This window comes from Gigantopelta aegis, chromosome 9 (assembly GCF_016097555.1).
Source record: "Gigantopelta aegis isolate Gae_Host chromosome 9, Gae_host_genome, whole genome shotgun sequence".
Classification (NCBI taxonomy): Eukaryota; Metazoa; Mollusca; class Gastropoda; order Neomphalida; family Peltospiridae; genus Gigantopelta; species Gigantopelta aegis.
Genome location: NC_054707.1, coordinates 78168972 through 78194459, shown reverse-complemented (window position 1 = coordinate 78194459; position 25488 = coordinate 78168972). Strand labels below are relative to the sequence as shown.

The 25488-nt window shown below is 33.7% G+C and overlaps 1 protein-coding gene across 5 annotated transcripts in view; it reads right to left on the bottom strand.

The window, feature by feature from the left end:
- The window catches only part of LOC121381335 (twitchin-like), a 214064-nt gene that overhangs the window by 30529 nt on the left and 158047 nt on the right, over positions 1 to 25488 (bottom strand). For 4 of the 5 annotated variants that reach the window (XM_041510607.1, XM_041510610.1, XM_041510608.1 and 1 more), the window contains 21 exons: positions 24082 to 24240; positions 22626 to 22777; positions 22084 to 22234; positions 21430 to 21557; positions 19029 to 19049; positions 16449 to 16620; positions 14761 to 14866; positions 13703 to 13896; positions 12902 to 13074; positions 12132 to 12261; positions 11029 to 11177; positions 9936 to 10071; positions 9312 to 9419; positions 8489 to 8680; positions 7526 to 7630; positions 6751 to 6945; positions 4874 to 5173; positions 4057 to 4214; positions 2078 to 2201; positions 950 to 1252; positions 194 to 344 (listed from right to left, as the gene is read on the bottom strand). In XM_041510607.1, the coding sequence (XP_041366541.1) occupies positions 194 to 344; positions 950 to 1252; positions 2078 to 2201; positions 4057 to 4214; positions 4874 to 5173; positions 6751 to 6945; positions 7526 to 7630; positions 8489 to 8680; positions 9312 to 9419; positions 9936 to 10071; positions 11029 to 11177; positions 12132 to 12261; positions 12902 to 13074; positions 13703 to 13896; positions 14761 to 14866; positions 16449 to 16620; positions 19029 to 19049; positions 21430 to 21557; positions 22084 to 22234; positions 22626 to 22777; positions 24082 to 24240 (3307 nt within the window). The remainder of the gene's footprint in view (positions 1 to 193; positions 345 to 949; positions 1253 to 2077; positions 2202 to 4056; positions 4215 to 4873; positions 5174 to 6750; positions 6946 to 7525; positions 7631 to 8488; positions 8681 to 9311; positions 9420 to 9935; positions 10072 to 11028; positions 11178 to 12131; positions 12262 to 12901; positions 13075 to 13702; positions 13897 to 14760; positions 14867 to 16448; positions 16621 to 19028; positions 19050 to 21429; positions 21558 to 22083; positions 22235 to 22625; positions 22778 to 24081; positions 24241 to 25488) is intronic. The other variant, XM_041510609.1, reaches the window with a different exon arrangement.

Here is a 25488-nt window from a genome sequence, read left to right as displayed (position 1 = left end):
TGAAATAAGTTCAGTTTTGAGGGAATTCCGATTTACTTAGGGTCCCGTTTAGAGAAGTTTCACTGTAGTTAGTATGCTTGTGGTCTCTTTGTGTTTACATAACATAGATGCTGTCTTACTAAGTAAGATTTTAAAACAAGACAAAACGAACTAATATAAAACAAACCAAATAAATTAATTTCTAGAAACTTACTTTGTCCATTTTTTATCTCCTTTTTCTTTCTTCTCAATCAGATATCCAGTGATGGGGGAGCCACCATCACGTTTTGGTGGTGTCCAGCTCAAAGTGATGGAATCCTCAGTTGTAGCCATACACTTTGGAGATCCTGGTGAGCCTGGGGCATCTACCAATGCAAACAAAACAATCCATAGTCTTGTGCATCATGGTTTCCATACAACACGATAATTAGAGTACTATACAGTTTTGAAGAAGATTTAAAAACACAAAGACTCTTCTTTTTTTTAATATGCTGTTGAACAGTATTATACATTCCACAGTTTTGGTGGTTTTAAATGTTTTTTGTCCTAATACAACTGACATTTGTTGGAGGTTGCAATCGGATGGATGTGTCTAAACCTTCAGTGGATATAGACATATAAATAGAGTTTTGGTTAGTTGGTTAAATGTACAAGATAATATTCATTAAGAGTTCCATAATGTATAAATGTTGCAGTTACTGCAAAATGAACTCATTACTTGAATGAAATTCCTCAAAACATTTTAATTCATCTACTGTTATATTGCATAATGGATCCTTCTCTTTTTTCAATTCCACAATAAGCAATCACTTTATAAATATTGGCCAAGTATATACACAGAGCAGCCACAAAAATGCAAGCTGTTATGGGATTAAGTATGTCAAAAAATAATCCAGCACACCAGCAAGATAATCTTGCCTAACTCTCCAGCCAGTGGTTCAAACCAAGAACGACAGAAAAGATGACCTACCGAAAGGCAGTTTGGACAAAATGGCTTCATCCGTCTCCAAGGGTTCACTGATTCCCTGTCCATTTTCTGCCATGACTCTGAATTCATACTTGGTGCCCGGCTCCAGATTGCGCACAGTGCAAGTTGGTTTGGACACGAAGCTGCTGACCTTCTGCCAGCGATTGGTTCCTTCCTTCTTCTTCTCCACGATGTAGTTACCAACCGGCTCTCCACCATCGTCTGCTGGTGGTTTCCATGACAGAGTCATCGACTGCCCGTCCATGTCAGAGGCGGTGATCGGTCCTCCAGGTGGTAGAGGTTTGTCTGAAATATATTGTAGTGGGTAAAAAGAGAAGTCGTCCAAACTGGCATATGCTTTATCCAAAATAATTTAAACAACATATTTCATATATTAACAGACCTCTAGAAGTTTATCTGAAATATTTTGTAGTGGGTATTTATACTTTTTAACAAATAGAAGTCTTCTAAACTAGTATATGCTTTATCCAAAACGATTTTAAACAAGATATTTTATATTTTTAACAAACCTCGCCATTTAAGGGGAGCTGTTACTCTCGCTCCCCATCAGTATCCTTAATCTAAGTTAGGACTGCAATTAATCACTCCCCTCAATTCTTTTTTACCTCGAGATATATATTAACCTGAACTCTCAAGTAGCATTTCATCTTCTACCCACATGGACTGGTCTGGATATGTAATGTATTTAATACAACCGAACATTGATTTTGTAGGTTGTTAATATTTATCTGAATATTTAGCAATTTTCAATTAGTAATTGTTGGTTTATTATTATCTAGTAATTGTTGTCATACTCCATTATGCTTATCTTGATATTTTCATTAAATATGTAATCATATTTACAACAGAAGATTTACTTTAAAAACACTGAATAAACACAGTGGAATAAATTTATGAAAGATGTATCCTCTAGTAATATATAAATGTACTAAATAGCTGTGTTTATTTAATAATCTATGATAAAAACAAATGTTTAGCTATATTCACAAATCAAGACTTAAATATATCTAATTTGGCTCAGTATGTCAATAATATATTGGAACTGATGTTGTAACTTCCACACTTAATAACGGTGCCATTCTACCACTGAAACAGGATGGAACTACTCACCCAGAACATTGACGTTGAGGCTTCCTGTCTCCTGGCCTGATGGATTCTTCAGTGTCAGTGTGTAGCGACCGGCATCCTCACGCTTAGCCTTCGCCACAGCCAGAATGGCAGCATTGTCGTCAACCTGAAGACAATAACACACAAAACAACTGTCATCATGTCTATTTACTGATGGAAATAACATCTTATTTTATAGGAAATAAAGGAAAATCCTACTACTTTTATTAACAAGAACTCAAATTGTGGGTTTTTTACTTTTGTGTTTTATCTTCCTTCATAATCGAAGTCTTTACCAGTGTTCAAGGTTTTAATAATAATTTTTCTTTTATCCAAATCATTATTGATCCTGACAGCTTGGAATTGGCTTCATAACTATAAAATGTTTAGTCTGAGACTTTAACATCATGGCAACACCATACAAATTGCATTCATTTGAAGTCATTCAAGATTTGAGTCTAAACTCAAACATTTTATAAGCATGGGTCCAGATCTTTATTTTATTTTGTTATATGTCTGAATTACTGGATTAGGGATATTTACTAAAGAATAATGAACATACTAATTTATACAAGGAATTTAATAAGTGAAAATAACATCAATAGTATTTAATATGAAAACATTCTTCTTCTTCACACATTACTATATAACTAATGTCAGATGTGACAACTGAAGAAGTGTCTGAAAAAAGAGATTCTGCAAATATTGTTTAACAAAGCCAAATCAAATTTATTAACTTTTTAGGTTTTTACCTTCACAGTTGTTCTTGGAGAGTCATCATATATTTATTAAAACAGTAGGTTTTTACCTTTACAGTTGTTCTTGGAGATTCATCATCTATTTATTAAAACAGTAGGTTTTTACCTTCACAGTTGTTCTTGGAGATTCATCATCTATTTATTAAAACAGTAGGTTTTTACCTTCACAGTTGTTCTTGGAGAGTCATCATCTATTTATTAAAACAGTAGGTTTTTACCTTCACAGTTGTTCTTGGAGATTCATCATCTATTTATTAAAACAGTAGGTTTTTACCTTCACAGTTGTTCTTGGGAAGTCATCATCTATTTATTAAAACAGTAGGTTTGTACCGTCACAGTTGTTCTTGGAGAGTCATCATATATTTATTAAAACAGTAGGTTTTTACCTTTACAGTTGTTCTTGGAGATTTATCATCTATTTATTAAAACAGTAGGTTTTTACCTTCACAGTTGTTCTTGGAGATTCATCATCTATTTATTAAAACAGTAGGTTTTTACCTTCACAGTTGTTCTTGGAGAGTCATCATATATTTATTAAAACAGTAGGTTTTTACCTTCAGTTGTTCTTGGAGAGTCATCATCTATTTATTAAAACAATAGGTTTTTACCTTCACAGTTGTTCTTGGAGAGTCATCATATATGTATTAAAACAGTAGGTCTTTACCTTCACAGTTGTTCTTGGAGATTCATAATCTATTTATTAAAACAGTAGGTTTATACCTTCACAGTTGTTCTTGGGGAGTCATCATATATTTATTAAAACAGTAGGTTTTTACCGTCACAGTGGTTCTTGGGAAGTCATCATCTATTTATTAAAACAGTAGGTTTTTACCTTCACAGTTGTTCTTGGAGATTCATAATCTATTTATTAAAACAGTAGGTTTTTACCTTCACAGTTGTTCTTGGAGAGTCATCATATATTTATTAAAACAGTAGGTTTTTACCTTCACAGTTGTTCTTGGAGATTCATCATCTATTTATTAAAACAGTAGGTTTTTACCTTCACAGTTGTTCTTGGAGATTCATCATCTATTTATTAAAACAGTAGGTTTTTACCTTCACAGTTGTTCTTGGGAAGTCATCATCTATTTATTAAAACAGTAGGTTTGTACCGTCACAGTTGTTCTTGGAGAGTCATCATATATTTATTAAAACAGTAGGTTTTTACCTTCACAGTTGTTCTTGGGGAATCATCATATATTTATTAAAACAGTAGGTTTTTACCTTCACAGTTGTTCTTGGAGAGTCATCCACAGTGTTATCTCCCAGATTCCAGGTGGCCTTGGGTTTGGGTGTGGCTGTGAAGGGAACCACGATCTGGAACTCCTGACCCGCCTTCACTGTGATGTCCTTCACTCTCGACATGTCCAGCTTGGGCTTCTCTGTTCACAAACACAATAACATCTTGTTATGAGCAATGTAACAGTGATAACATATGGATCAGTTGATATTTTACATACGATTCAACATGAAAACATTAAAGCATTCACATGCAAATAGATGTTTCTTCAAAAATTATTCTATTTGCAAGATTAATATGTACAGATTTTTCAAATATTTGTTCCAAAATAAAGTGAAAGGGAAGAATATTGGAGTTTTCAAAACAGTCTATATAAATATTTAAACAAATTCAATGCAAAATATTCAAGAAAAAGCGTATTGGTAGTATATTTTTCCTTTTTCCAAAGATAACAAACATCCTTATACAGGGAGAAAACAACCATGATTATATCTCTGACATTTGACTTGATGCTAATTTCAAACATTTTGGGTAATTTGTCATAAAATCTTGAAACTATTTCAAAAGAAATAAAATAAGGTTATCTTCCTTTATCTCTAAACTTCAAACAAGTTGAATATTTTGACATTAAAATTGTGTAATTTTCAATTTAAAATTTTAACAAAAGGAATAACATGGCTCTTCTTGGGGCTTTGATAAGACAATGGGATATAGTCATCTAGATGTAGCAATACTGATAAACAAAAAATCTCCTGGCATGTCTTTTTCAAAGAGTGAATTAGTGAATAACACAGGCCTCACCAGGCTGATCCTCTGCCTTGATGGAGTTGGTAGGTCTGCTGGGTTCACCAAGACCGGCAGCATTGACTGCCCTCACCCGGAACTGGTACTCCTCACCCTGCTGCAGGTTTGGCACTGTGCCAGATGTCTGGCTGGCTGGTAGGGACAGACATTCCATCCAGTCCTCTCCAGGCTTCTTCTTCTCAATAACGTATCCAGTGATCTTTGCCCCACCGTCGTTCTTCGGTTTATCCCAGGACAGACCCACAGAGTTCTTTGTGATCTTGTCCACATTGGGCTGAGGTGGAGATCCAGCAGGAACTGAAAAACACAGTGAGATGTGAACGATAAACTTGTTAACCATTCATAAGAATATAAATCAAGATCCAGCAGGAACTGAAAAACACAGTGACATGTGAACGATAAACTCGTTAACCATTCATAACATAGCAGAAACAGCACATAGCACCTCCGAGATATAAAAGCTAAAGGAGGGTGTGTGTTTCTTTCATTTAACTGCTTTCTCTTTACCATGATATCTAATTAAGATTCATAAAAGCAATCATGCAGGAATGGAACCAGTACAAGGATATAATTATAGGATATTAAACGAGCTTCCATTTCGTATCATGTTTATGTCCCAAATGAAATAATTTTTAATTGTCACGAGCTTTAGTGAGTGACAATGAAAATTATTTCACGAGCGACATAAACATGATACAAAATGGTAGTGAGTTTAATATCCTATTTATTACCCATAATCTATTGTAAGTTATATTACTCATCTCGTTTCATTGATGTTCCTGTAAGGTTGTGCGCCAATGGATGACGTCATCACGTGATGTCAAAAGTGTTACGTCCCACTTGGCGTTCTAGTGGGACGTATCACTTTGATATGTACCAAGATATGTTTAACCATATGGGTAATAAACTCTGTGCACACACCTAAACTATACGGGCTGCTTGTCCAGGACAGAGATATTTACATATCTAGTGAAACCCCTCAAAACCAGATCCTCTCTAAACTGGAATTCCCTTAAAACTGGACATTTTTCACAGTCCCATTTTAAATATCAGTACAAGACATAACCTCTCTAAACCAGATACCATTTAATACAAAACTTTTTACTTGGTCCCATAGGTTTCTGGTATACAGGAGTTTCTCTGTAATGTGTACCAAAATCAAAGTGTGTATTGACAGATGTGAACCTACTACACTGATTCATATGAAGGAACAACTGTTGCACAATTCTATGGGGAACAAACTATTCACGGTAAAGCTCCTCAATTATGGCAGAATGTTTAAACATTTTGTACATTTAAAATAGACTTCATACAGCAAAACAATCTTTCACTTATGTTTATTTGTTATAAAAGTCACTTTTAAAAAGAAATGCCTAAGGAAGGCTCAAAAGTTCTGTCAGCAGAGCTGTCAAGTCTCACTTTGAATGTCGTGTCACGCTCTCATGTTGGTACATGATTCTCTCACGTATTTTAAACATTATAGCAAAAAAGATTTATACACATATATTTTTTTTTGTTCATTCGATCTCAACCACCGATAAAAAAAAACTGTGACTGCCGGCCAGCCCGGTTAAGCATCATAAGGCATTAAAATCATATAATAGGTGCCCACGTTGTCTATTGGTCAGAATCTCAAACCTTGACCAATGGTCAGCATGCTTATTTCTCGTGCCGTTTTATTCGGACTCGACCAGACAAAATCTCACTCCTTGCGAAAGTTCCAACTTGAGAGCTCTGTGTCAGTGGGATGTTTCAACCAAAGAAATGTTGGGGTTTTTAAATTACTGTGGGTAACAAATTCTTAAGTCCGATCTCTATTCAAACAATAGCATAGTAGACAAAGTTGAATCAGATGACGGCATGTCAGAACTTACAAATGGGGTCTCTCACTGTGTGAGATGGAGACACCTTGCTCGACTTGCCCGGTCCCGACTCATTGATGGCAGAGACTCGGAACTCCACCTGGGTTCCCTCCACCAGGTTGAGTACGGTGAAGTTTGTGTCGGGAACTGGGTAGATGCTTGCTTTCACCCAGTCCTTGCCACGCTCACGCTTCTCAACCAAGTAACCTGAAAATATACCACAAGTTAGAGCCAAATGGTCGATTTATACAAATAAATCAGTGTTCAAAATAAGTGCTTGTCCGTTTGTCCTGACAAGTAAAAATCTGCTCGGACAAACAAACTGTACCTCAATGGTTGTCCAGTGGACAAGTGAAAATGTTCAGTGCAATTTCATTTTGAACAATCAAAACGTTCTTGCACTTGAATATGAAAATATTGCTAGACAAGTAGGCTTCTACATGTACTTGTCCGGTCGACTAGTGAACAGTTTTGCTTATTTCTATTGCTGTAAACCCTTCCTGAGTTTCAAAGCAACAATATTATCCCTACGACTACAATATCTACATGACGGCCCCTGTTTAAAAATACCAAAGACCAAATTGTCGTCAACGTATATTTGATATTCAAAACTACTTCGTCATACAGAGTACTTGTGGAAAATGGTGTTTTTTATTATTAATGTAATATTTATAATAGATTGTTAAATTCTATTATTATATGATTAAAGTAATAAGTGATAACTTTTAGGAGGTGCAGAATTATCCTGAAAGTGTGAAAGTGTATGAAAGTAAATGAAGACCCTTACCTTTGATTGGGTTTCCTCCATCTGATGTAGGTGGCTTCCATTGCAAAGAGCAGGAGAAGCGGTCAAACTTGTCAATCTCAAGGTCACGTGGTGCATCGGGTGCATCTAAACGAGCGAATAATAAATATTACTTAAATACAAAACTAAGACTTTTGCTTCTTACTCTCAATATCTAGCTCAAATATAAATCATTGATCATCATACAATCTATCATTCAATCTTGGCATAAAAATAGAACAGTCTACATGTATATAGTATATATGAAAAACATGAAGCTTCAATTTGCTTTTTTAACCTAATGAATAGTTATGTCAAAGATTGGGATAATGATACCTGATTTTGATGTTTGATAGTTGTATAATTAGACCAGATTCCATGGATTATTAGCAGATAATAATTCAATAACTTACTGGCATCATAACAGGGATCTACCTAGGCATTCTGTGGGTGCGAACATAGGACCCTTCCCAAAAAGAAAGTGGCACAGAAAATTCCCAATTTCATATGCTAAATTTTTTTAATTATTATTTGAAACTGACGTTGTTGTTAAGTGACGTCACGACGCGAGGCTATTTAATTAGCCAATGTGATCTTCCTTACGCAGTCCTTTTGCGCCCTGCTAAATGGCATACAAAGACATATGTTTATGATTATAACCGACCTCTTAAATACAATTAAAAACAGTTGTATTTAATTGTTGATTTTTTTTTTTTTAAATTATGTCTGTGCTAATAAATTAATTTTACAGTGGTGTACTGCATCATTTAGTGGCCTGAAAACAAGAGTATCTTTTGATCCTGACAGCATATCCCAATCAAAGTCAAGTTAAAAGTATGACTTTACTAACGCTACTTTTGCCAATCTTATCAAAATAGAACCCTGGCGAAATATCCTGGATAAATCCCTGCATTACATTTGGTGGGTGTGTAATGGAGTGTGGTATGATCTGATACACAAACTCACCAAATGGATTCTTGGCCAACACTTTCGAGCCAACGAGAGGTTCACCAACTCCATAAATGTTTTCAGCCTTCACACGGAACTGGTAGGTCTTTCCATTCTGGAGTCCCTTCACAGTGTGTGAGGTACCTGTTGGCATACCAGGCACCTTCTCCCAATACGTGGAGCCTTCTTCACATTTCTCAACCACATAACCTGCAAAAAAACAAAAACATTTGATATAGAAGATATAGTCATTTCAAAACATGGAAAACCAGTTATTATGCTCATGGGTTGAGCCTTCTTCACATTTCTCAACAACATAACCTACAAATAACAACATTTGATATAGAAAATAAAAAGCTGGCCAAACCAGATATTACACTCATATGTGTTGACTTAAATTATCAAAAATTACAAAAGAGTTTACTCCATATCCAGCTATATAAAACAATATATTATAATAATTATGGATCTATTAAAAACATTAATATAGTACTCTTTAAGCCCAAAATATGACTTTGTTTTATCTCCTCAGGAGTGGCTGTCCTCTTATAGATGAGGCACTAAACAGAGATTCATAGAATCAAGCACTATTTTGCCAAAATTATCATTCGACTCTACATTGTGCAGACAATACAGCCTAGATCATGGATTACGGTTTTGTCATTTGGATTTATAAACTTAGTAAATATAGAAAACTTGGATCATTTTCTCTTTTCATGAATACTTAGCCTAACATCAAACAAATGGCATTTACCCCTTGTGTTAATAACCTGGTTCAAACATCCCAGTTAAAAAGGAAATAGGTATTTTTGTTTTCCAATTTCAGTTATCAGTTTCTAACCTGTAATCTCAGCACCACCATTATCTTCGGGTTCCTTCCATGAGATCTTCGCCGTCTCAGCCGTCACATCAGACACTGATAGTGGACCTTCTGGAGCTCCAGGTTTGTCTGAGATTCAAATATAACAAAATAGTACTTTCTACACAACTAGTAATAAAGTCAATTATAAAAAAAGTATTTTCTGTATCACGAGAAATAAAGTCAACTTTAAAATTTTTATTTCAAATACAGCTTTCAAAAATATATTTCCAAAACAACTAAATAAAAGTAACTTTAAAAAGGTATTTTCTAAACCCCTAATAATAAAGTCAAGTTAAACAGTATTTTCTAAAACACTAGTAATAAAGTCAAGTTAAAAATAAATGTACTACTGGTAATAAAGATATCATTTATGATAAAAAGTTTTAAAATTGTATATTATATAAGTCCATGTTTGATAAAAATTGAATTTGAAAGCTTCTTTCATAATGTGTGCACTAACATCATAGTGGCAGTTTACGTACTACAAGAGTATTATATAAATTTAATAACACTGAAACAAGCTTGTCATTAAGATAGTAGCTTTAGATTCTGAGTTTCGGTATGTTTTTAAACTATATCAAAAGCATCAAGGATTGCACCAACCTAGAACAATAACTTTGATATCTGCAGTGTCTTCACCATGAGCATTTGCTACTTTAATGGTGTACTTTCCGGTGTCTCCTCGTTCCGCCCTTGGAATGTGAAGTTTTGCCTGGGTTTCTCCACTTGTCATTTGTGGCTGAAGAAAAGGGAAAAAAGAATAAGTGCATCTGTGTACATTTGTGTGCATCTGTTAGAAAAACTTTAAAGAATATATTAAAGAAACATAACTTACTATCATATTCTTGATGACAGGTAACAACTATTGTATGTAATTTAAGAAACAAATTGCATAAATGGAAACAATTGAGTCAAAACACACAGACACATTTCAGCTTAAAAAACAGGGCTGTGTGTTACACATGTATGTAGATTCCTCTTCAGCTAATGGTAAATCTTAAAGTTTGTTTTGTTTAATAACACCACTAGAGTATAATAGTTAATTAATCATTGGCTATTGGATATCAAACATGTCACAATTCTGACATAAGTCAGTCTCCGAGTAAACGGGCTACATTAATCCATTAGTAGCAAGGAATCTTTTATGTGCACTTTCCCACAGACAGAACAGTACAGACCATGTTCTTTGACATACCAGTCATGATAGGAGAAAACACAATCAGAGAATGGGTCCACCAAGGGAATTTGATCAAAGCACCTCAGACAATGCTTATTACCATAAGCCATAATACAACACATTTTAAACAGCTGGCATTCAACGTGGATGAAGTTATTCTTTCCCCAACATGTCTAAGAAGCCAAAATTCAATTACAATGTACATACCAAAAACAAATGGAATAATAAAAAAATAAAAAACAACATAACCACACACACACAAAAAGGAAAAAAGAAAAGAAAAGAAAAAGGGAATTATAACAACTATATAGTTATACGTATAAGTTTTTATGAAAAATCCAGTGTATATATTTTCAGACGATATTCTACTTACCCATTTTGTTTATCGACAGTTTTACCGTTAATACTTTCCTATAATTACTCTACACTATGAAGAAGATAGAAATATTATGCAGAAAAGATGTGTGTGAAGCTATGAATGCTTGTTAAGTTACGAAAGTATCTGTTTAACCTACATACCCTGCTTCCCACTGGTTTTCCATTCCTTGTCCATTCCACAGTTGGCTCTGGTGCCCCACAGATTCCAAGTTCAATGTTCAGTGGTTCTCCAGCTCTCACTCTGATCTCCTTAGCACCAAACAGACTGTCCAGGTTTACCTTGGGTGCCTCTGTAATATGTAATAAAATATCATATTATCTATTCAGAAATGTTCTTAGAAATCACACCCAGCACATTAAAATTAAGGCTAGTAAGGGATGTTGTCATTATGCGATTGGTCACACGACTTGTCACATACGATCAAATCTTACAGTGAGAACACCTAATTCGGAACGACATTAGTCATATACACATCTGATTAGAGTCGCTTCAACAAATCGTATGTGACAAGTCTCTCGTGAGACAAATCGCACAATGAGAAGACCACTTTAGGAGTAATTAAAAGACTAGAGAATTAAGATAAAATTATTTCTGTTACATAAAGGCTACTCTTACTGATTATTCTTACTAGAGATCTTTCATATATGCTTTCCTATAGACAGGGCAGCACATATCACAGCCTTTAATACACCTGATGTTGAGCAATGGTTGAAACCAGATCCCATGCTAATAAAACTTTTAGATTTTAGACTCACATCGTTATTGACATCACATGCAAGCGCTTTGTATAACACAGCCATAACATTAAAGTCTTTAAATTCTAATTCTTGATTCTAATCTTAAACATTTTTTAAGCATGAGGTCAGATAAACCTAGAGAATCACAGAGCTGGATCAGTTCTACAGCTGACTGCACCTCAGACACATGCTCTACCACTGAGCTACACCCAAACCAGATAGCCACAAAGAGTTTCATCAAAATCACAGATCTGACGTCATCCTGAATAGCGTTTGTTTTGTTTAGCAACACCACTAGAGCACATTGATTTATTAATCATGGGATGTCAAACATTTGATAATTTTGACATATAGTCTTAGAGAGGAAACCTTGTATATTTTTTTCATTAGCAAGGGATATTCTATGTGCACTATCCCACAGACAGGATAGCACATGCCACAGCCTTTGATAGTCCAGTAATGGGGCACTGGCTGGAACGAGAAACAGCCCATCTTGAATACATTACCTTTCATTGGCTTAGCGACTGCCGTCTTGGATGGCAGGCTAGGATCCGAAGGACCTGCCTCGTTGTTGGCGATGATTCTGTATTGATATTCATTGCCATCTTTCACTTTGTCGTCCTTGTATGTCAAACCCTGCACACAAACAACATGCTTAAGTTGAAAGGATGCCATCATATACTAGTTTATCAAGAGAAATGTAAATCAAGGTTATAATTTATATGTAATTATTATACGTTTACTTCATTATAAATGCTTGCTCAATTCTTTAATATGATAATTCGGTGTATCAACCTGTAATGCTCCTGAATCTCAATATGTGATAAGCCTTCTGTAAAAAAAAAGAAATTACAGCTGGAAAATATATTCATGATGTTTTTAGGTGTTTTGTATTTATATTAAGTATAGGCTAAAAATTGTTAGTACTTTTCTATAAAGAGTATGTCAAAAACATGCAAGCAAGAGTCATAACATTGGCTTTGCAGAAAGGTTTCACTGTATTTATAAAACAAAATCTTCTTTTATTAATATTAATAGAGTAGGTGATCTTAAAATTTGAACATCAAAACTGGAATCTATTTAAATAATTATATTATAGATATACATGAATATATTTTAGTGTTTGCATGCATGTGCCTGTGTGTTTGCATGCATGTGTCTGTGTGTTTGCATGCATGTGTCTGTGTGTTTGCATGCATGTGTCTGTGTGTTTGCATGCATGTGTCTGTGTGTTTGCATGGACATGTATCACACTCAGACACAGGCAGCAACTGACCTTGACAGGAGCTTTGTTAATCTTAACCCAGCGATTGCTCTTGGCATCCTTCCTCTCAATGTCGTAATCCGTGACCGGTGCTCCCCCATCATCCTCGGGAGGCTCCCACTTGAGGTCAATGTGCGTGCGGTCAGTGTCTATGATTTCTGGCTGACTTGGAGGGGTTGCCTCATCTGTCAAACAGAACACTTAGCATGAAGTTAAAGACTTTACCATCCAAAGTGCAAGACTAATCACAGTTGTAACAAGCAGAGCTTTCTTAAGAATCTGGGCTCCATTTTTATGAAGCGATCTTCATGCTAAGATCATCTTAAGCTCATTAGGTAGTAATGCACTTAAGGTGAACTTAGCGGTAAGATCACTTCATAAAACGGGGCCCAGAAGCCAGTTTTTTAAAACATTATGGGCCAAATTAATAAAGTCTGTTGATGTTTTACATGCATGTAACTACATACATTTATAATGCGTAAACATCCACGTTTAAAAAAAACTGGCTTCATATTTTTACAAATTTATAAATATTTTTATCTATTAAATACAGAAAATTACGTCAGTAGAGAAGATGGGTCAAAGCAAGGACAATATAAAGTAACAATAACAACAATAGTATAAAATAAATCTCTCTTGTTACAATTTGCTTCCAACGTTTTGTTGGCATCTTTCAGTAAAAAAATTAAACATTTGCAAGCATCAACAGACAATAACACCTGCAAATTTAAACACTCCTAATGGTTATCTCCTAAATGCACAAAAATAAAACAAATTATTGTACATAGAAAATACAAAATAACCATTTCTTACCAAATGGCTTTTTGGCTGTTACAGCTTTCTCAGTCTCCAGGGGTTCACTTTCGCCATTCTTGTTTTCTGCAATAACTCGGAACTTGTACTCATTGCCTTCTGTGAGTTTTGGAACCACGCACTTCTGTCCTGTAACATCAGCAACTTTCTCCCAACGACCTTTCTTCATATCTAACTTCTCAACACGATAACCACTGTATATGAAGAAGATTTTTGTTTTTATTATTACTCACCATAGATTATTAATATGAAGGATTTCTAAAACCACAGGTGTATAATAATAAATCCCAAATTGTAAAGAAGCACAAGTTCTTTAATTAAATATACATTGGATCACCAGTTTTCATGATATGAATGCAAACTAAAACTGCTATATAAATGGTAAAGCAACTTAATAGACTTTTGCTAGATTTCAAAACATAAATTTAACTAACCAAATGTTTGTTATGCAACTTTACTAAAAAGATTGAAGTGCAAAGAATTCAAACTTAATTAATATTTTAAATTTTATTACCATAATCTATATTCCTAGTTAATTGGTATAAACTGATCAACGGAAATAAATAATAAAGTATTGTCTTAAAAGTCAACTAAAGATAACCAGTTAGGACCAACAATTATTTAAAACTGTTGTTCTCCATTTCTTAATCAATATAAAGTCAACTAAAGATAACCAGTTAGGACCAACAATTATTTAAAACTGTTGTTCTCCATTTCTTAATCAATATAAAGTTAAAGTTTGATTTGTTTAATGACACCACTAGAGCACATTGATTTATTAATCTTTGGCTGTTGGTAATTTTGACATACAGTCTTAGACAGGCACGGTGGAATAAGTCTGAATAAAAAATATTACTGGTAGTAAATCCTAAGAATACCATCGAACCCTTCTAGAAACTTGGGCACTTTGCACCCTTGATCTCTATCAACCCCAACAATGTCTACTTGCTTCTGTCCTGTCTGTTAGAGAGGAAACCCGCTACATTTTTCCATTACATAATCAATGTGTGTGTGTAGCTGTGTTATCTCAACAACTGTTATTAATTCTAAATGTTTACGTTAGTTCATTTCCACCGTCGTCCTCTGGTGGTTTCCATTTCAAGGTCACACTGTCCTTGTTTATGTCCTTCACTTCTAGTGGCCCCATTGGGCGAAGTGGTGGTCCTGAAAATGTAAATGTTTAAAGTAATATTGTTGTTTTTTAAATTTTATTAATATTTATAGCAGTTGCTGTAAAAAAAATAAACTTTACATTATCGGTAGGACACTGCCAGTGTTACTGGCCAAAAATAACTTCAAATTCACTGGTATTTTTTATTATTTGTCCAATATCTTGATTGACCCTATAAAATAAAAATAAATATTTCTTTTTACAAAAACAGAACTGATATGTATTAGTATATTATTATTATTATTATTATTATTATTATTATTATTATTATTATTATTATAGGGATATGTAGTGACATTTTTTTAATAGTGACATCATAGATATTAAAAAACACTTACATTTGCCTGACCCCAAAAACTGTCATTTTTTATATTGGGCGAATAATACATGACATTATTTCAACTAAATGTAGAGAAGTACTAAGTTTAAATTCAAAAAGAAAAAAGTAAAAAATATTGTACCATCCATCAAATGGATAAATAATAAATGATATATGATTATGTCATAACTACAAAGAGGTATTTGTACACCAAAAGTAAGATTATGAATGCTGTAGTTTTGAACTGACAACACTCTTCCTAATATTGCTAGGCTTAAAGCGACATTCCTGAGTTTGCTCAGTTTTAAAATGTTATCCACTAACAGAGACTTTTTAACAATTGTAATTACATATCAAATATATTTTTCTGCATACAATATTAGTGGCTGTATATTAAATGTGTTTAGATCATTTTAATATTTGTATGAGGTTAAATTTCATTTTATTTCCTAAAATATAATTTTTTCGTACGTACAAAATTATTTGAAGACAAAATCCAGTTTGGGCTTTGTACAAATAGCAAGATGACCAGAAACACATTTAATATACAGACACTGATATTCTAAACAAGAAAATGTATTTAATATGTAAGTTTAATTATAGAAATATTTTATTAGTCGGAAACATCTTACAATGCAGCAAACTCAGGAATGTCCCTTTAATGGATTCAAAAGACCTTTAATTCTTACTGCACCAGCTATCTGCCAAGAGGACCACAATTCCAGGAATGTCTCCAATTAAAGTAAAATCAGACGATCTGGCACCAATTTCACAAAACAACATGGGCTGAATTTACGAAGCCTGTTTTTCATAAACGCAGGTGTTTAAATCTATATCCTAACAAGATGTGAGCAATGCATCACATTTGTCCGGTTAGGATGCAGCAATTGAAATCAATGATTTCTAAAAGAATCGCTCGCATTTGGTTAGGATACAGCTTAAGCATTGTAAATGTGCGGTATGTAATTACACATGTGTAAGACATAAACTGGCTTTGTAAATTTGGCCTCATACGTCAATGTTGGTTACTAGCAGTTATACCTGTGATCTGTTTATAGGTTTGGCATCCATTTCAAACAGAAAATTAAATTAATGTGGAAGATGGAGAACTGTAAGAATGAAAGAACAGAAAATGTGTATACTTCAAACTACATTAGTTGTACTTTTAGTAGTAAAACAAATTTTGATTTAGTTGTAGATCTACATTTACATGCAAAGTGTTTGTTAATTATTTCAAGAATGATAAACATACTGACCTAAAATAACTACATCTATCATCTCTGAATCGTCTCCATGTTTGTTGGCTATACTAATTGTGTACTGTCCAGTGTCCTTTCTAGTCGCTTTCGGTATGGTCAGTGTTGATTTCTTTGGTTCTGTCTTTATGGTTACATTATCAGCTTGTGCAAGCTCTTTATTATCTCCTTTCTGAAAGAAAGACAAAACTCCTAATAAATATACAGTACCCAGTGTTAGCAATTTGTTGTATTTAAATTATATTTAAAAGGTATATACATAAAGACATGTGCACTGGTATAATATCTCATGGCAAAATATTATACATATATAATTAATTCAACACAACTGATTTTGTGGGGCAATGTACTGGCATATGATCTTGTTATGAAGCAAGCTCTTTTTGGGGATAAAAGTAAAACCAAAACAGTTTTAAAAAACCTCATGAAACACTTCTTTAAACAATTATAGTGTCCTTCAAATACTCACATTCTAAATACTGAAAAAAACTTTACTTAAAGGCATCAAGAATCCAGCATAACATTTAACTACCGCCAACACCACATAACTATAAATAAAATGTTTTGAGTGTATCGTTAAATAAAACATTTTCTTACTCCCTTATTTAACTACCGGTATATGCCAGTTTAAACACTTTATATACCCGTACACACAAACATCAGTTAGAAGGATTTTTTTCTTGTAATGAATTATCAAATGAACCAACTTGTAAACAGACCAAGTTATACATATATTAAAAAACCCACTGGAACAAGTTATGCCAAGGTATGACAAACTGTTCTGCCTTTAAGCAATTATATTAATACTAACAGTTGATTTTCACCTCGTAATTCTGAAATCTGATCAACAAAGGATAATTCAGATTTCTTTAAAAGACACCATGCATTTTGTATTGGCTGCACACTGACACTTTCATCAACATTTTAAAATTCAAAATTGGGAATTAATTAAAGAGGTGATCAAATATGTTTATCATTGAAAAATGGTTTGGTCACAGTTTAAAACATCTCTCCAAGGCAAACACTGGGGATTCCATCACTCAATTAAAGTGATTTAAAAGATTGTTTAACCACACTCTAACATATTGTTTAGTCAGTGATTATTAGTTTTCTCAGGAAAATTAATTGTCACACTTGATTTGGTGAAGTAGACATCTGCTATCTCCACATAGACCACCTTCTCCAGGTATTAGCAATGGGTATTCCATGCATTTACAGATTTGGTAAAATATATCATAGCCATTATGTCCACTGACAGGAATCAATCCTGCAACCTATTTCACCATAGGTGAAGCCCAACCACTGAGCTACTTATACATAGTATGCAATTTAATTTTGGAAAATGATTGCTTAGACGTTTTTTTAGACAGATGAGTTTCTTAAAACTCCAAAATAAATTCCCATTGTCTTCTTGACAGTTTAACCTCTAAAGTTTTCAAAGTTCTACTGATGATAATTTTTTCACTATGCTCTTAACAGCTAATTTTAAAGCTATAATGACAACAACAAATCTACTACCAAAACATTTCTAACTATTCTCTATTAAGTTTTTTAAATTTTTAACACAAAAATTCACAATATTCTCTTGATAATTTACAAAGCTCCACTACCAACAATTTTTTCACTGTGCCCTTAACAGGTTTTAAAGCCCTACTAACAACATATTTTACACTGTGCACTTGACAGTTGTTCAAGCTCTACTGACAAATTTACTGCTTGACCTCACAGTTTCTAAAGTTCTACAAGCTATCCTTTAAGAGTTTATGAAGCTCTACTGACATATTTCCCCTGTGCATCTGACAACTTTTAAAGCTCTAACAACTTAATTTTCCACTATGCCCGTAGCAGGTTCTAAAGCTCTACTGACAACAAATTATTCACTATGCTCTTAAAATTTGTAAAGCTCTACTGACAATAATATTTCACTATGCACTTAGTTTTAAAGCTCAATACTTAAAACAAAGTATCCAGTATGCTCTCTTGACAACAAATATTCCACTATGCTCTAGACAATTTTAAGCTCTATTGACGACAAATTCTCCACTATGCTCTTAACAGTTATTAAAGCTCTATTGCCAATAAAGATCCAGTGTGTACTTGACAATTTTAAAGCTCTATTGCAAACAAAGTTCCACTGTGCAACTGACAGTTCTAAAGCACTATACTGACACAAATTTTCCAGAATGTACTTAACAATTTTAATGCTCTGTTGACAACAGATATTGCACTATGCTCTAGACAATTTTAAAAGCTCTATAGACAACAAAGTCCCATTACGCTCTTAATAATTTTAAAAACAATATTTATAATATGGTAGTCACTAAACTAAAAGCTCCTAAAATTATTCCCAGCTGCACCACATTTAGCACCAACATTACTACTAGCCTTTCAAAGCTAGACTTATACACATTTACTTTACTATAGTAAATCAACTAACATGATTTACTTAAATCACAGATGACACAATAACATTTACAAGGAATATATGGTAAAAAGCAAGGTTGTTATAGAAATTGTTATAGACAAATGGGATATAAAAACAGGAACCGGCAACAACTGACTTCATCAAGACCAACTTACCCCTGTACCCGGACCAACAACCTGAAAGAATACCAGTCTATCTACTTACAAGCAAACACATCAACCTGACAGAATATCAGTCTATCTACTTACAAGCAAACACATCAACGAAAATGGTGAAGAAACAAAAATAAATATACCTTCATTTTCATGCCACATATGCTTGCAAAACAAAATATATAGTGAAAGTTCATTAACTTACAATTATGATTAATCTATACATTTAATTAAACCTCATCATAATTATTTGTGGTTTTCATAATAGTAGTGGATTTAATATGGAAAATGAATCAAAGATTGATTATTTAAAAAATTCCATTAAATTTTTATACACAGATGAGTATTTATCAAAACAAACTGCAAAGACTGAGTGTGTATAAAACATACACATCTTAAGCTAAAATACAATCAATATTATGAAGCATCAGCATTCACAGTTTGTAGCATTAAAATGAAGGTTTCAATGTGCATAAAAGAAAAAGAAAGAAAAAATTAATGTTGTAGAAGAAAATATAATTAACCAACAAAATGAGTAATAAACAAATGTTTAATCATTTAGTCACAAAAACACATTGAGACAAGGATTTGTAATTTATTTTGTAGTGGTTACTAATGTATAAAAAATATCACGTTATTTACTTGAAAACAAGTGTTATAATGTGATGATACCAATTTTATTTATTACAACAAAACAGCAATTAATAAATAAGAATAAAATAAACAAAACAAAACTTTAAAAAAGCAAAGTCAGAGGAAAAGCAAAGCAACAACATTAAAACAAACAAAAAGAACAACTATTTCTACAAAATATTTTTTTAAAAACCCACCAAAACCACACAACAAACATACTGTCTAAAACTACATAATTATTAAATTCACAGCAATAGAAATATAGTGAGCAACAATTTATTACTGTCAATACATCATATTTTTAACAAAATTTGTATTTCTGTTACCATGATCTTTCTCAGATGTAATGCATTGTAGCATGAAATTCTGTTATTCCAGAACCCAACTTGATCAAGTTATACCGAGTATTTTTACCATGGACAAGCCCATCAATTACACTTAGCATGGTGTTAAGTTTTAAATTAGATTATCAAAAATTAAAATGGGCAGGGAACTGTGGCTAGGAATATCTCCTGAATCCAACTGTTGGTTTTTAAAAAAATCAAGCTTAAAGAAAATTCTTTTAAGACAGCTGATGATTTTTATTATGGAGAAATGGAAAGTCCATGCTTTTTCAAAACATGGCCAAATCTTGAGGTTTTTTAAAGCCTGGTATTGTGATTTTCTTAAAATTCCAGTCTCAGCTAGTAAAAACCCTACGATATGTTTTCCCATAATTATATAAGGCTGAACTTTAACATAGTATCATTTAACATATTAATGCCCCAAACCCCTCCTTCACCCACAATTTTCATTAAGTGCCAAATAACAATTATGCTTGGAATCTTCAGTCATTAATGAATGTAGATCATATATAATTAATATAAGGGATTGACAGTTTAATAAACAGTGTACCATTAATATGGCTCATTGACAGTTTAATAAACAATGTACCATTAATATGGCGGATTGACAGTTTAATAAACACTGTACCATTAATATGGTGGATTGACAGTTTAATAAAGACTGTACCAATAATATGGTGGATTGACAGTTTAATAAACACTGTACCATTAATATGGTGGATTGACAGTTTAATAAAGACTGTACCATTAATATGGTGGATTGACAGTTTAATAAAGACTGTACCAATAATATGGTGGATTGACAGTTTAATAAACACTGTACCATTAATATGGTGGATTGACAGTTTAATAAACACTGTACCATTAATATGGTGGATTGACAGTTTAATAAAGACTGTACCAATAATATGGTGGATTGACAGTTTAATAAACAGTGTACCATTAATATGGTGGATTGAGTATAATAAACAGTGTACCATTAATATGGCAGATTGACAGTTTAATAAACAGTGTCCCATTAATATGGCAGATTGACAGTTTAATAAACAGTGTACCATTATGGTGCATTGACAGTTTAATAAACAGTGTACCATTAATAAGGCATATTGACAGTTTAATAAACAGTATACAATTAATATGGTGCATTGACAGTTTAATAAACAGTGTACGATTAATATGGTGCATTGACAGTTTAATAAACAGTGTATGATTAATATGGTGCATTGACAGTTTAATAAACAGTGTACGATTAATATGGTGCATTGACAGTTTAATAAACAGTGTACGATTAATATGGTGCATTGACAGTTTAATAAACAGTGTACGATTAATATGGTGCATTGACAGTTTAATAAACAGTGTACGATTAATAAAGAGTGAACCAATTATTCAAGTGAAACTGAATGTGTTATTAATCCAATACACACCAGAGGCTTCAGAGTCCAAACAGCTTTAGGACTTGGCTCTCCAATGAATTCCACTGGCAGACTAAGCTCTTGTCCAGCTTTTACCTTAATGTTCTTCGGCAAGGTCTGTCTGTCAATTCGTGGTTTTACTGCAAAATACAAACAATTTATACATATACATACATACATACATACATACATATATATATATACATAAGTTAATAATTGAAAAACAGACTTAAAACATTTTTTAAATAATTGCAGTAGCTATTTAGATGCAAACAGAAAAAAAAAAATTCTAAAAATGTTAGCAAATTAAACTGAAGATTTCTCACTTAGCCAATTGAAACATTAAAGTTATCCTCTAAAAGAAAAAAATATATTTTCACCTTTTATTTCCTTGAAAATTATTTGTTCCAAATACATTGCAGGTATGGATCTGGGGAATAGGGGAGTTTGGAGTCTCAGTTCCCCCACTGCTTCTGAAATATTTGGGGTGTTTTTTCACTCATTTTAAAGTACTTATACGAAAGCACTAGACATTTTTTTCTATTTGTTCTCATGTACAAGTAGGTTTGAACTCTCTTGCAATACATCCTTGATCCACATTTGCATTGAGGTTGTATTATATTAATTAGGTTTCAGAAAAATAACTGAAATGAATAGTCCACTGACCTTTCCTGGCTCTGAGTACAGGTGACGTGGTACATTCACTGGGTTCTGATGGACCAGCTTTGTTCCTGGCAATCACACGGAAGTCATATTCTTTCCCTTCCTTGAGGCCTTTCACCGTTCCACAGGTGTCTGCGCTTGGAACTTCAGGACCCTAAGAAACAGACACAAGTTGTCACAATAGTAGTTGAGACTATGTAAGCACTACAGCAGGTTTTTTCAACCTTTTTTGTACATAAAATGGCATAGATTAAAATTTCAAGGTACATCAACGGATATAATCAGCAATGAAAATTATATTGAATACAAAACTTGGAAAATTTGGAAAAAGCAATAAATTGTGCAGATTTTTATCTTTGTAAAACAGTAATATTTAAACATTAATTAAATTCAAACCTATCTGTTTGAGTAAGACAACCTTTCACAACCAGAACTCTGTTTCAAATTCTGATTGCAAAATTAATGCAATTTATATGTCATGACTCTAAATCTGAAACAGAATCTACACTAAACATATCATACACAGGTTCTCCTAACTGACCAACCTTCTTCCATTCATCTGAATCCTTCTCCTTGTACTGGATCAGGTAGGCCTGGATGGGAGCACCATTGTCACTCTTGGGTGGATCCCAGCCAATCTCCACATAGTCCTTGTCATAGTCCATAACCTCAGGGGTGCCCGCTGGATCTGGGGGATCTGTCAAGTTTGGGGGAAGCAAGCCATGTTATTTAAAGTAATCAGTAACTATGACACATAGGGGGATTTAGCACAGTTGGTTGAGTGCTCGCCTGAGGTGCTTGCATCGCAGGATTGAATCACCTCAGTAGATCCATTTAACTGATTGCACTTTTTCATATATTTACCATTTGTGATACCCAACAGCCAATGTGTATTTTTGTGCTGGGGTGTCATTAAACATTCATTTATTCATTTATTCATTCATTCATTCATTCATTTTCTCATTTCAGCCAGTGCACCACAACTGGTCAAAGGACGCAGTATGTGCTTTTCTGTCTGTTGGAAAGTGCATATAAAAGATCCCTTGCTGCTAATGGAAAAATGTAGCAGGTTTTCTCTAATGACTACATGTCAGAATTACAAAATGTTTGACATCCAACAGACTAAGATTAGTTAATCGATGTGCTCTAGAGGTGTTGTTAAACAAAACAAAAAACTTTTTTAAGAAACACGTTGCAAAGCATAGATCCAAACAAATAGACAACTGAAAAAATCAAGATGGTAGAAGTTTGTGTAAGTTAAAAAGAACTAACTAAGATAATAATCCTTGGTAACTAATTAATCTGTGTTTCTATATATTTTGGGCTAGTGAAGTTTCAATGATCGATTAATTAATCAGTTTAGCTCTACCAATGTGATAATTGGTTATAAAAATCCATTATCGATTATGTGGGAAAATGTTCCTCCTGTTTAGATAAATGAATGAATGAATGAATGAATGAATGAATGAATGTTTAACAAAACCCCATCACAAAAATACACATTGGCTATTGGGTGTCAGAATTTAGATGATGGAATTAATGTAAATATGATGGAATTCATGTAAATATGTTGGGTTTGGGGTTTGTTTTCATGTGTACTTTAAGAAAAAAGATTAAATAGATATTAAAGGTAAAATTAGCCATTTGTCTAGATCTCAATGAACACGACAATAGGTGCATGGTCCTTATAATTCAAATTCTTCTTACGTTCATATAATTTTAATCAACTGTGTATTGTAGGTTGATATGTAGGTGAAGGAATTCCAACTGATTCCCAACACTAATTTGGGTTTGTCATGTGGCTTGTGTATAAAACTCTTTTTGGTCATTTACAAAACCTATAGTTGCCATCATTCAGCATCTGACAGCATTCAGCTTTCTGGCCTTCTGACAGCACATGAAAGCAGAATCTCAAGTTTTAAACAAAGTGGTATACTAGATGAAGAAATACATCAAGCAGGTAGTTGCAACCAGATAGAGAAAGAAGACAGAGATACACACCCCATGGATCCTTGGCTAGAATTTCACCACCGCTATCCAAGGGCTTGCTGATTCCCTCCGAGTTGATGGCTGACACACGGAACTGGTAACGATGGCCGGGAGTCAGATCGGAGACATCTACTTCTAGGTCATCTGTCTCGCAGACCTTTTCCCATTCACCTACAAAGAACACACAACACAAGCTCTCAATCTGATTATAAGGCAAAACAAAAAAGCCGGTCTCTGGTCAGACTAAAGTTCCAGAATTGATGCAGATATACAGCTTTTTTTTTTAGTTAATTTTTTTAAAGCATGGATTGCATAGAAAAGGTGGGTAGCCTATATTTGATACTGTGATAAACTGAAATCAGAATGCACGTCCTAGTTCATGTGCGATGGCATTTTGGCTCCATATGCGGTTTTACGTTGCATGAAAAACCCGGCAAAAATCGACGTCATAACACGGAAATGTTTACAAAAAAAGGTTGACGCATGAGGGTCAAATTTATTTTGTCTGGCCTAACAAGAAGGTTGACCTCTGCAGCATTTAAATAACACATTGGAAAAAAGTTACTTGTAATTTTTATAACAGCAAAATGAGGTGGAGTTCTGCCAAATGGGTGGAAAACACAACTGTTTTGTGGTCAACCTGGAAAACACAACTGTTTTGTGGTCAACCTGGAAAACACAACTGTTTGTGGTCAACCTGGAAAACACAACTGTTTTGTGGTCAACCTGGAAAACACAACTGTTTTGTGGTCAACCTGGAAAACACAACTGTTTGTGGTCAACCTGGAAAACACAACTGTTTTGTGGTCAACCTGGAAAACACAACTGTTTGTGGTCAACCTGGAAAACACAACTGTTTGTGGTCAACCTGGAAAACACAACTGTTTTGTGGTCAACCTGGAAAACACAACTGTTTTGTGGTCAAGTTAAATGTTGACTTTGCATGGAAGTTTAAATAACCCACTGGTTTGACTTTACTTGTAATTTGTAGAACTACATGATAACAGTTGTACAAGTGGCTTGCTGGCACTTATATAACTTGACTTTACTTGTAATTTGTAGAACTACATGATAACAGTTGTACAAGTGGCTTGCTGGCACTTATATAACACCAAAATGAGTTGGTCTTCTGCCATAAGGGTGGATAAACTAAAACAAATTGTCGTCAACTTCTGTCAGGGATGGGACGATTTGGGGCTTTTTATTGTCGATTCGATTTTCGAGATTTGGTCCATGGTTCGATTTATTTGCAATACTTTCCACAAGTATTTGAAGTAGTACAAGTATGCCAGCTATCATACATACATTTTAATAAACTATTTTAAGAGTAATTAAAAATCAAAATAAACCACGTTACGCAAATTGGAAAATTATGCATCGAACCATGGGCCTAAAACCGGAATTATTGTGAACCACGAT